This window comes from Hippopotamus amphibius, chromosome 3 (genome assembly GCF_030028045.1).
Source record: "Hippopotamus amphibius kiboko isolate mHipAmp2 chromosome 3, mHipAmp2.hap2, whole genome shotgun sequence".
In the NCBI taxonomy this organism is placed as follows: Eukaryota; Metazoa; Chordata; class Mammalia; order Artiodactyla; family Hippopotamidae; genus Hippopotamus; species Hippopotamus amphibius.
Genome location: NC_080188.1, coordinates 151,280,190 through 151,293,052, shown reverse-complemented (window position 1 = coordinate 151,293,052; position 12,863 = coordinate 151,280,190). Strand labels below are relative to the sequence as shown.

General features: G+C 34.7%; 1 protein-coding gene across 1 annotated transcript in view; it reads left to right on the top strand.

The window, feature by feature from the left end:
* The window catches only part of KMO (kynurenine 3-monooxygenase), a 55,061-nt gene extending 45,644 nt beyond the window's left edge, over positions 1–9,417 (top strand). The window contains exons 11-15 of the mRNA XM_057726881.1: positions 3,145–3,202; positions 5,388–5,470; positions 6,635–6,736; positions 6,827–6,886; positions 8,410–9,417. Coding sequence (XP_057582864.1) covers positions 3,145–3,202; positions 5,388–5,470; positions 6,635–6,736; positions 6,827–6,886; positions 8,410–8,520 — 414 coding nt within the window. The 3' untranslated portion in view covers positions 8,521–9,417. The remainder of the gene's footprint in view (positions 1–3,144; positions 3,203–5,387; positions 5,471–6,634; positions 6,737–6,826; positions 6,887–8,409) is intronic.
* The last annotated feature ends 3,446 nt before the right edge of the window (positions 9,418–12,863 follow it).

Here is a 12,863-nt window from a genome sequence, read left to right as displayed (position 1 = left end):
TTTGTATAGAGGGGACATATCTCAACATAATAAAGGCCATTTATGACAAACCCACACATAACATCATACTCAGCAGTGAGAAACTGAAAGCTTTTCTCTAAGATCAGGAATAGGACAAAGATGTCCACACTCATCATTTCTATTTAACCCTAGCCATAGCAATCAGACGAGTAGAAGAGATAAAAGGCATCCAAATTGGAAAGGAAGAAGTAAAACTGTCACTATTTGCTGATGACATATTATATATAGAAAACCCTAAAGTTTTCACCAAAAAAATATTAGAACTAATAAATGAATTCAGTAAAGTTGCAGGATACAAGATTAATATACAGAAATCTGTTGCTTTTCTATGCACTAATAATGAACAATTAGAAAGAGAAAGCAAGAAAATAAGACCACTAGAATTGCACCCAAAATAATAAAACACATAGAAATGAATTTAACCAAGGTGGTGAAAGACTTATACTCTGAAAACTATAAGACACTGATAAAGAAAATTAAAGAGGATAAAAATAAATAGAAAGATATGGTGTGTTCATAAATTGGAAGAATTAATGTTGTTAAAATGTCCATACTACCCAAAGCAATCTACAAATTTAATTCCTATAGAAATATTCATGACATTTTCCACAGAACTAGAAAAAAAATCCTAAAATTTGTAAGAAACTACAAAAGACCCCCTAACAGCCAAAGCAATCTTTAGAGAAAAGAAGAAAGCTGGAGGTATCATGGTCCCTGACTTCAGGCTATACTACAAAGCTATAATAATCAAAGCAGTATGGTAATGGCACAAAAACAGATGCATAGATCAATGGAACAGAGAGCCCAGAAATAAACTCATGCCCATATGGTCAATTAATCTATGACAAAGGAGACAAATATACACTGGGGAAATGACAGTCTCTTCAATAAGTGGTGTTGGCAAAAATGGGCAGCTACATGTAAAAGAATGAAATTAGAATATTTTCTCATACTATATACAAAAAAACCTCAAAATGGATTAAAGATTTAAGTGTAGGATATGAAACCATAAAACTCTTAGGAAAAAACAAGGCCGAACACTCTCTCCAAGGTCTTAGTGATATATTTTTGGATCTGTCTCCTCAAGCAAGAGAAACAAAAGCAAAATAAACAAGTGGGACCTAATCAAACTTAAAAGCTTTTGCATAGTGTAGGAAACCATCAACAAAAGGAAAATGCAACCTACTGATTGGGAGATCTTTGCAAATGTGATGTCTGGTAAGGGGTTAATATCCAAAAATATTAAAAACTCATGGAACTCAATATCAAGAAGACAAACAATCTGGTTAAAGACATGGGCAGAAGACCTGAATAGGCATTTTTCCAAAGAAGACATACAGATGGCCAACAGGTATATGAAAAGATGCTCAACATCACTAATCATCAGGGAAATGCAAATCAAAACCACCATGAGATATCACCTCATAGTTGTCAGAATGCTATCGTCAAAAAGACAACAAAGAACAAGGGTTGTCAAGGATGTGGAGAAAAGGGAATTCTCAGTACACTGTTGTTGGGAATGTAAATTGGTGCTGCCACTATGGAAAACAGTATGGAGGTTACTCAAAAAATTAAAAATAGAACTACCATATGATCTAGCAATTCCACTCATGGTATATATCCAAAGAAAATGAAAATGCTAATTTGAAAAGATATATGCACCCCATGTTCATATCAGCATTATTTACAAGAGCCGAGATATGGAAGCAACCTAAGTGTCCATTAACAATTGGATGGATAAAGAAGAAGTGGTAAGTATATAAAATAGAATATTTTCAACCATTAAAAAAAATGAAATTTTGCCATTTGCAACAATGTAGATGGACTTGGATGGTATTATGGTTAGTGAAATAAGTCAGACAAAGAAAGACAAATACTGTGTATTTTCACTTATATCTGGAATCTAAAAAATAAAGCAAATGAACAAATACAACAAAACAGAAGCAGACTCACAGATACAGAGAACAAACTGGTTGTTACCAGTGGGTAGACGGGTTGGGGGAGGGGCAAGATAGAGGAAGGGGATTAAGAGGTACAAACTATGAGGAATAAAATAAGTAAGATACAAGGATGTAATATACAGCACAGGGTATATAGCCTATATTTTATAATAACTTTATATGGAGTATAGTCTATAAAAATATCAAATCATTATGTTGTATACCTGAAACAAATATAATATTGTAAGTCAACTATAATTAAATTTTTTAAAAAATAAGAAAACATCAGTTTTAGCATAGTGGATAAATGCCTAGACTCTGGCATCAGAACTCCCTGGTTCAAAGCCTGGCTTCATGATTTATTAGAATATGTTCTCATGCAACTAACTTATCTTTACTTCCTTATCTAAAGGAAGTGAATCTAAAATTCAGATTTTAATAGTACCTATTTCATAGGAATTCTCCAGAAATAAATGAATCAATTAAAGAATTTAAGAGTATCTCATCCCTATATGGTACCTCTCATTTCTAAATTTCTATAGCATTAACAGCCTATATAACTGACAAATTTATTTGCTTCAAGTATAATATGTATAACTGATAAAGAAATATTGTATTTATTAACCTTTACATATTTTTATATTGTCTTAAAACCATAGTTTTAATTCCTAGAATGTAGGAAACATAGTTTTTTATTGTCTTCTCCCTACTGCATTTAGCATAGTACATTACTAATTTTGTGGATTTGTTGATTGGAAATCTGCTTTAATCTTGGTTTATAGAAAGTAAGTTAATATGAGAGTTCTATCCTGTCATTAAATTGCTCTAAATGTGAGTCTTAAAGCCCTGAATAGTTTAAATATTGTTCTAATGCTCATGGAAGAATATGATTATTTTTGCTTCTTGAAGAAGCAATGGAATTGTCAAAATTACAAGTAATTTAAAATTTTGATCATATTCTAAATTATATATATAATAAATTGGGCAAAGACAAAACCATCAAACATGCAGACAGTGGTCTTTTTAATCAGAATTCAATGCCAAGTGTAACTATTCAGCTGTTATGTGCTGGTTGAGGGTACACATCCTGTGAATTATACACACCAATGAAAGGTCTATTCAAAATCGCTAAGAAGCATCTATTATTTCCAGTTTATTTTTTCCCATTTTTTTCTTGTTTTAGGGATTTGAAGACTGCTTGGTGTTTGATGAGTTAATGGATAAATTCAGTAATGACCTTAGTAAGTAAAATTTCCCAATTGAACATGGACTAGCCTTGCTGAGTAATTGTACACCTGTTTCTGATTCTGGAAGAGTACAAACCATGAGGCATATTTCCTGTGCATGATAATAAACTTTTCTATTAACAGTCTATGCCACTGTTGTTGCCCATATCAGACAAGGAACACCCAGAGAGGAAAAGATGGTTTAAATTTTTACGTGGAGGTCTATGCAGCGATCTATACAAAGATAAAATTTCTGAGTACCACAGTTTGGCAGAGATATACTCCTTTCTTTCCCTCACAACCTGGTTAACACCCATGCCTACATCCCCTACAGCATGCCCTCAGAAACACTTTTAGAAGCTCCAGCATTTTCTTGCTTGTTACCTTATCAAAGTTTATATCTGATATTTCCATTTGCCTTTTGATTAAAATTAATTCCACAAATATAATTTTACAAATATTGAAGTTTTAAATTTTATATATAATTCTGAAAGTAAGTTAAATTAAATGTACATAATTTTCATCTGTAAAAGAAATTGGAAACAGTAGCCTGAGAACTGGATAACTTTTACTGCTTCTCAGCATCACACATTCTCAAAGGTCACCTCTGAATTTAAACCTGTTTCAGGTAAGGCATAGACTTAGAGAACCAGCTTTGAATCTATACCCAGATTCCATCCTTGACTTGCCAACTTATTAGCCCTGTGACCTTGAACAAATCACTTTATCTTTTTAAAGTCTCAGATTTTTTTTCCATCAATAAGCTGGGGATAATACCAACTTCAGAGAGTTGTGAAGGTTAAATTAAATGATTTGTGTAAAGCTTTAAAAAAAAAAAAAAGCCTAACTCACAGATATAAACTAGTGGTTAGCAGTGGGTAGAAGGATGCGGAAAGGGGCCAGATAGGGGAAGGAGATTAAGAGTTACAAACTATGAGGTAAAATATAAATAAGCTACAAGGGTATATTGTACAACAGGGAATATAGCCAATATTTTATAACTATAAGTGGAGTATAACCTTTAAAAACTGTGAATCACTATGTTGTACACTCATAACTCATATAATATTGTATATCAACTATACCTCAAGAAAAAAAAGTTAAAAAAAAATCCTAGAACAAAGTAAATTTTGTTTTATAGTGTTATAGGGAGTCAGTGAACACTGTGGTGTCTGAATCTGAAGAAATTATAGGTTCCAGGGTAAATTTCTACTGGTTTTCTTCCTTTCTTTTCCAGTTATCTCACTAAGATGCTCAGGATCCAGAGGTGTTTTGTTTCCTCCCTTCTTAGCCCTCATGTGATTGGTTAGCATGTGATGACAATGGTGGAGATAGATGGAGGGCTCATATAACAGAACATACTGTCAATACTGGTTTTAGTTACAAGAGAATGAAGATAAAACAATAATTATGACAATAATAACCACTAACATCACTGAACATGTAATATGTGTTAGGTATCTTGCTATGTTTTTTAACACATTATCTCATGGAAAACATGGGGCAGAGGTACTATTCTTGTCCCTATTTTACGACAGGAAATTTAAGATTAGATGGTTAAGTAATCTGCCCTAAGTCACGTAGCTAGAAAGTGGTGAAGCTGGGACATGCACCCATGTTCTCTGACTTTAGAAATGGCTTCCCCAAAACTAGAGTTGTTTAGCCCTGTGAAGTTATATTAGTCATTAACTTATCAAATATTTATTCAGTATCTATCATATACCAGGTTAAGTTTTCAAACATGAATAAAATATGAGGCTTGCCTCTGGGAGATAACAGAATAACGGGGGAGCTGATGTTTAAGTTAATAAGGTGACTTCGGTACAAATGAAACAAATGTACATGTGGTCAAAAGGAAGAACAAAAAGGGGAGTGGCAAATTCTCAGAATCTGGGGTCATTTACAGTCATTTATATGAACTGCTTTCCATTTGTGAAATAAAAAAATAATGATTTACTAATCTAGTATATATTATGATAACTTTATCATAAGTTTTATTAAATCATAGGCAATGGGAAATACCCATGTGTTATTGCTCAGTTTTCATAGATTGTTGGTCATACAACCTTGCTGTTCATAGTTTTAAAAGGTTAGAGAGAACATTGGTAGAGAATACAGCATTTAATTTGAACTGTGTAGGGTCTAGCACGTTGTTTACAGGCTGTTTTGGAAAAGATATATTATTTAACTTGGTTTCTAGGTATGTGTCTTCCTGAATTCTCAAGATTAAGAATTCCAGATGACCATGCGATTTCAGACCTATCCATGTACAATTACATAGAGGTAAATAAGAAGGCTGGATTCTATTCAATGAGGTCATGCACTGATATTCTAACAAACATTCTTTTCTTTAATGTTTCTTTGTTCCAGTCCCATTTCATGCATGCTGCATAAGAATAGGTGCCAAAAGAAGACACACACACACACACACAGAGCATTCCTTACACAGGGTTGAACTGTGACTATAAAGACAGTGATAATGACCCTCACACAATAACTCCATCTATGTTTCAGGGACATTTAGGAGGTAACAAAAATGACAAAATGTCTGGTTTCAATATCTGATAATTCATTGGTTCAAGCCTGAGACATTTAGTAGAATTAGTAATATGCTATTTTAATGAAAAAATATTTTTGATATGTGTTAACATATTTGGAAAATTTAAGACCCATTGAATAACCTTTCCATTCGTCACACTGTAAGTTACAAACTTAAAATAGCATTGACTATCCTTTGGGGTTTTTTGCACTGAAAGAAATATGTAATACCAAGGAAATTCAGTCGGTAGATTAATACTCAGAAGAAAAACACAATTCCATTTTTAGCCAGTCACATGAAAAGCTCACAGTAAATGGTTATGGTTATAGCTTTTAAATACTCAAATGAAACAATTTACAAGATAAAAAATTTTAAAAGAGTATAGCTGTTTTCCATCTCTCCTGAAGACAGAAAGAAATAAAGTAGACTTCAACTTGAGCAGAATTATTTCATATGTGGTGAAGTAATTTCTATAAGATACTGGAAATCTCATTGACGTATCTTGCCTTTAAAAACAAGTACAGATCAAGACAGGCATAGCTTTAAACAGATCTCTTCTTGCCATAGATAGTGTTCCAAACTGACCAGGAAGTAACAGGAATTAGTCAAATCTGTGGGCTCACAGACTACTCACAGATCCATACACACAAACCCTTGCTGAAATACCCCCGAGCAAATAGAGTTCTCTAACAGGTTCTGCGTAATTGCTCTACCTTTTCAAGTTATTGTCCTCTGACCTTGACTGAAAAGGATTGGAAATGACTGAAAAGGATTGTAAATGAGAATTTATTTGACTACTTTGAGTCTGGCTTTGTGGCGAATGGCAATGAAGTGTGATAATATGTTGTAGTAAACAATTAAAAGTCATTTGCTCAAGGTCTTCTTTGAGATGCCTTACATTATTGCAGATGCGAGCACATGTCAACTCAAGGTGGTTCATCTTCCAAAAGAACATAGAGAGATTTCTTCATGCTATTATGCCATCTACCTTTATTCCTCTTTACACCATGGTAAGGCCTGGATTTAAGACTTTTCCTCATTTTGATCTTCTGTTTAGCCATTAAAGAATACACAAAAATACTTTAAAAACTTTCTTACAGGTCACATTTTCCAGAATAAGGTACCATGAAGCAGTGCTGCGTTGGCATTGGCAAAAAAAGGTTGGAAGAGATTACACATTTTTAATCTGATGTGTCAAAGTTCACAGCATTATGGTTATGTTTACCTCAGGCAAATAAGGAAATAATGCAACAGACACAAAATGTTTGTCTTCCAAATAAAAAAAAAATCCTGGGTACACAGGTGGCAGAATGCCTCATGAACAAAATTACAAAGAAGAGGCAACTCTTGAAGAGAAGAAATTCAAAAAATAAATTTATGCTAACATTTCTAAACTTTCTACCTTATTTTAGCAATATGACCTTTTCCTTTTATTTAGCAATTGACTTTTGCTTCATGCAAGACTCTTATGGGTTTAATTTATAAAATTAGACAGAATCAAATCACTTATAAAACACGATCTAATTCCGATATAAGGCTATACCACATTAATTTTGGGCAACTGATTCACAGATGCCATTAACTGGAGATTCAGATTCCTGATCTTCCACTGTGGAGATTTTACAACTTCATTCACTAAATAAATAGTTCTATTTAGTATGTAGACACTGAGCTGGGCATGGTGATGTAGCCCCTGTCCTTTGCATGGCTCAGAGACTAGTGGCCAAAATGGACACCTGCAGTGCAGAGGCACTGCCCTGGAGGAGAATAGGCATGGGCCCAGGGAGGGGGGTGTGGAGGTTGAAGAAACCTCTCACACATTCAGAGTGGGAATGGCAAGTTATTTCAGTGGAGCTGGAAGAAGCACATATGTGTGAGAATGGCTAGAAGTGAAGCTGGAATAGTAAGCAGGACCTGAAGCATCTTGAATATTATTCTGAGGAAAACAGGAAGACGAAGGCGGCTCATAGTCTCAGGTGTGGATTTTAGAAAGATTACTTTGCTGTGTAGAGGCTAGATTGGAGTGAATCAAGCTTTATTCATACACAGATGAATAAAATAAGGTTCCTACCCTCAAGGAGCTAAAAGTCCTGAGGGGAAAGAGACAGTGATAGGCAGTTAGAATGTAGGACTTATTAGTGCAGTGATAGAGGCCAGATGATACGGGAGTGCACGCAACCCAGATTAGATTGAGCCTCGGTTTATGTGGTTGATAGACTGTAGGTGGTGAAGATGCATGTTTAAGTCTTTGAATGTGCGTCTTCCAAGTCACAGAGGCCACTGTACTCATCACTCTTCTCAGGGACACTTTGTGCAATGTCTGAGCAGTGACTAAATCATTTGTGGCTTCTTCCAAGACAGAGTTCATAGTTCTTTTTTCTCAACTGTGAATTTTTTTTTTATGGCTGAACAAAGGCTGATTGCTAAGAATTCTTTATACAGAACACATGGACTCAGGAGTTTCTGCGAAGAGAGAGGGAAGGGAGAGAGGGAGGCAGGAAGCTCCAAATTCTTGAGTTTACCAGCCACTGCAGGACTTCACCTAGTGGTCATGCAATTAAATCACTATTACAGGTTAAAGAACAAAAAGGAAATTGTATACAGTGTCATTTAAGAATGAAGTCTTTCACAAGATTTTAATCTCTACACAAATAGAATGAAAGTTCTTGCTCTTTTTTTACAGGTGATAAACAAAGGACTCTTTTTCTTTGGACTACTGATAGCTGTCAGTGGTACCTACCTACTTATGTGCTCCAAGTCACTGAAACCGCTGGACTACATGAGAAGACCATAGGTCACTTACTTCCAGAATACAGGGCATGTCTCCCTGTAAACTCCGTGGAGTCACTAGAACAAATTCCCAATGTCATTAGCAAGTGATAAAAAGAATCTGAAGTAGCAAATATTTGATTTCTCTGTAACTAAAACAGGATCAAAATCATGTTTCCATCATCCTATTTAATTCACTAATGGAAATATTTGTCAGCTTATAATTAAATTCAATATAGAATTTCTCTGCAAGTTCACTGAAATTATTGAAAAAATAACCCACCACTTTAAGTAAAACACAGCTTCCCCACAGCACTATGCTTAGGTCAGATCATTCTCAATATATAAGTGCAATGACTAAGGTCTTTTTCACTTCTCAAAAAGAAAGGCCCTAGAGACCTCAAGGAAGTCACTGATCACACTTTTCTTTAAAGGACATAATAGAAGTCATGATAGGATTGACTTAATGCCCAGAACTAGTCACAATTTGCCTAATATATTAATTTCATTTTTCATCACCTGGATGGAATTTACCTAAGCACAGGATTCAGATTTTCTTGCTAAAACTAGAAGTATAAATGAGGAATTGGGAGGCTTTTGAGAGAGTTCAAAATGAATCAATTTTATTTCCCAGTCTTCAAATGCCAGTATTACCTTCTAAGGATTTTTTTTTTAAAGGCCATTAAAGCCACACTAAGAGAAGAATAGGAAGAGTTTTATTTGTAAATTAAATATCTATATACATAAGAGAGTGGAAAAGAAACAAGGGGAGACAGTTTTCATAGAAATATGAAGCCATATTTTACTCCATTTCAGAAGCAATTTACTAACATTCTTGAACTATATGCTGCAAAACCAGCAATAAACTTGATGTTTGAAAGTTCATTTAGTGAAAATTTTTTTTTTGATTCTTCCTTCTTCAATAGGCCAACTGAATCATAGAGAAGTCTTTCACATGTGATTAATTATGAAGCTTCAACACTAGTAGAACAGTCATGTAAGAAATAAAAAATAGGAAATAAAATCGCTCACTGTCTTTCCTATATTGTCAAGGAGATTCTTGAGTCCTAATAATCCATGTTTAGTCTAAATAATGACTGATGTAAAAATGGCCTCTTTACTAACACTGACCACTGTTTATCCAGTGGATTGATTGAAGAGCAGTAAAGATTAAATAACACATTTCATGAATACAGTTCTACACTTACTTTCATCCCCCTTCAAACGTAGATTTGTTTGGTTTTTGCTGGTACTCCTTTTCTAACTCTATTGAATAGAATTCTTGGCAAAATTGTGGGAAATTAGTAGGAGGAGAGGCTAATACTGCCATGTTCCTATTTGAAATGAAATAGATGGAGACACCTATCTGCCATCAACATTAGCTTTACCATGTGCATCTACTGCTAATATATGATTACCTATAAACCTTGATCACCTTGAAATTCATCATTCTATTTTCTTTCCTGTGTTGCTTTTTAATGATATCTTCTAGAGTCTGCTCAGCAGCACATTGGTCTGAAGCTCCTCTTTATCATGTTATACATAGAGCAACAGTTTTGTTTCACATAAAGTTAAGGAATTGATTTTCTTTTTCACCCTAGAATTGTCTCTTTGATAAATTTGATTGAGCAAACATTTATCATGACACTGAATAGGACCCAATACTACAGAAAATTCAAGATTTTCTAGCTATTTCACACGTGTATGAGACAAAGTTATTTTAACAGCTAAGTATTTTTGAGAAATATGTTATGTGCCTTGGAAAATACAGTCATTTAAAAAAATATATATTTGAAGTGAAAATTTCCAACATGTTAGAAATTGATGGTGCCTGCTGCCCACCTTGTGCCACAAGTGGTTTTTCATTATACAAAGCACCTATTGAATTAAAAGAATTTGTCTTGCTCAATTACTCCCTGAGGCCAGAGAGTATAAGAGTGATTCAGATTTCCTGCTGGACCACAAAAGTTCTGCTGATATTACATAGAATGGGGATTCCAAAACGGTTCTTATAATCGTACTCTAAAAGTGGTGTCTGGTTTAAAGCTCCATCTTTCATTACCATTCATTATTCATTCCAATAAAGGACAAACTTGGATTACATCAACCTTTGACCCATTGATTGAATCACTGTTGCGACTGATAGTGATTCGTCATTAGTGATGATAAAAATGATGGAAGAAGAGTTTTTTCTTTGGCCTATCTTTCTGTGACATCACAATAGGTCTGATCTGCATTTCACTCCCAACTGCTGGTAGGTCTTCAGCCAGTCGCTGGCATCTCAGCAGTCAGAAACATAGGAGCTGCAAAAGGGCTCTTTGAAATTGGGCAGGGAGAAAATAAAGTTGAATATTAAGTAAAAGTTTTGGCCTTTAATCTGGACTGACCCTCAAGAAAATTAGGTAAATTTAATTTGGGCTGCTCGTTTTTATTTGTTAGCTGATGTGGACTTAGATGGTAATGCTCAGATCTACTTAATTAGGCCTGGAGATTAATGTCTTCTATTTATTACAGTTCTTATTAACTTTACCACCTACGTGTCTTTCAATACCTAATAATATCCATAGATTCAAGTTGCATGAACCTTCCATATAGGCAGCTAGATGTGTTTCCTTAAGGGATTTTGAACATTAATTCATTTCATAAATATTCAATGAGACCCTACGAGGTGAGGCAACTTGTGCTACAATTTGGGGATATTGTGGGCAGCAGAGACAGACAAGGCCCTTCCTGGCAGAGTTTACAGCTTGGTGTACTCACTAATGTTCCTTTAATTAGGTTAATTTTGCTGTGTGTGTGTGTGTGTGTGTGTGTGTGTGTATCAAGATTACAAATCAGCTGGTGAAAATATACAACAGCAAACCAGGTTCAAATCCAGGCACCAACATGTCCTGAAGCAAGCAAGTTCTTTAACTTCTCTGAACCTATCTTATAATCCATAAATAAAATAATATTATTGCCTTTTTCATGGAGTTTTGTAAAGATAATGGATGTAATCTGCATAGTGCAGGAAGAATTTTAAATAAATCATTAACTTTGATTGTAGTTATTATTACTAAACATAAAATGTTTTCTGATTTATCAAATACTGATTTTAATAGCATTTTACCTAACAAGTGCAAACCTTCATTTGTAGGTCTTAGAATTATTATTATTGAGACATGTTAATAACAAAAACAGGAAAGGACAAGGCAAACATAGGAAAATGCAAGCCTCAGGGAATAAGTAACTTATGGCCTCTTTCACAAGGTCCTGCCAGGGGCAGCGCAAACATCTGGGTCAAGGAGATAAGGGAAAACTGACATTGCTTCTGCATAGATAAGCATAGCTATAGGCTCCCAAAAAGCACAGGAACTGATCTATAAAAAGGAGAAACTTTCCTTTGGTTCAGGGCTCAGTCTTTGGATGTGAATCCACTGGGCCTGTACCAGTACAATAAACATTGCTTCCTGTATTGCAAGCCTCGGTGTCCTGCCTACCTCTACCGATCCCTCCAACATTATTTACTCTAGGAATATCCTACATTTCTTATTGAACCCTCTACTTTCCTGTAAAACGCTTGATTTAGGTTTTTATCATTGAAGCTGCCCTGAATAATCTCTATAAAAGTATTGTATTTTCCAACAACCCTACCCACGTGGTGAAAATGATCAGTTAGTTACAAAGTTTACCTTTCTGATCATGGAGATATAAATAACTGGATTATACCCAGTGCTTGATTTAGGAAAGAGATATGAAACAATAGATAGTGTTGGAGTGACTAGGTGTCCATAACAAATCACAATATAATGCATCCAAAAGGTCAGAAAAGCAAATATAAAAACTGCATTCTAGTCAGTTTCCTTTCATATCAAATCTTGATTATTTGAATTGTCTGAAGATCTTCAACAAAACGAAGCTGCAGAAAGCAGAAGGAAAAGACAGGATTGAAAATGAAAAAATCATTTTTGTTCATTGTTTTCATAATAGATATTCAGACACCATTACTGGCTCCACCTTAGTGGACACAGAACTGAACAGGACCTTGGGAGGCTAGCATCTGATCCAGGGCCTGCAGCTTGCCCAGCCCTTAATCTCTCTGGGCCTCAGGCTCCTCACCTTAACATAATGCACTAAATAGCCTCTTAGATCCTTCAGTGGTTTAAATGTTTTCTAATTTGCTTAAAGAAGAATAAAATGAATTATTTTGCCTAGATAGTCTATTCACTAAAAGACAGCCTGAAAGAGTCATGATGAGTTGGAAAAAATTTCTCCATTATCCCCTAATCTCTTTTATCTAGAGTATGATCTTATAAATTTTCAAACCAGGCAGCAAATGTGATGTCAGTAGTTCTACATGGTAAAGCCTACAGCTGGTCTTGATGAAAA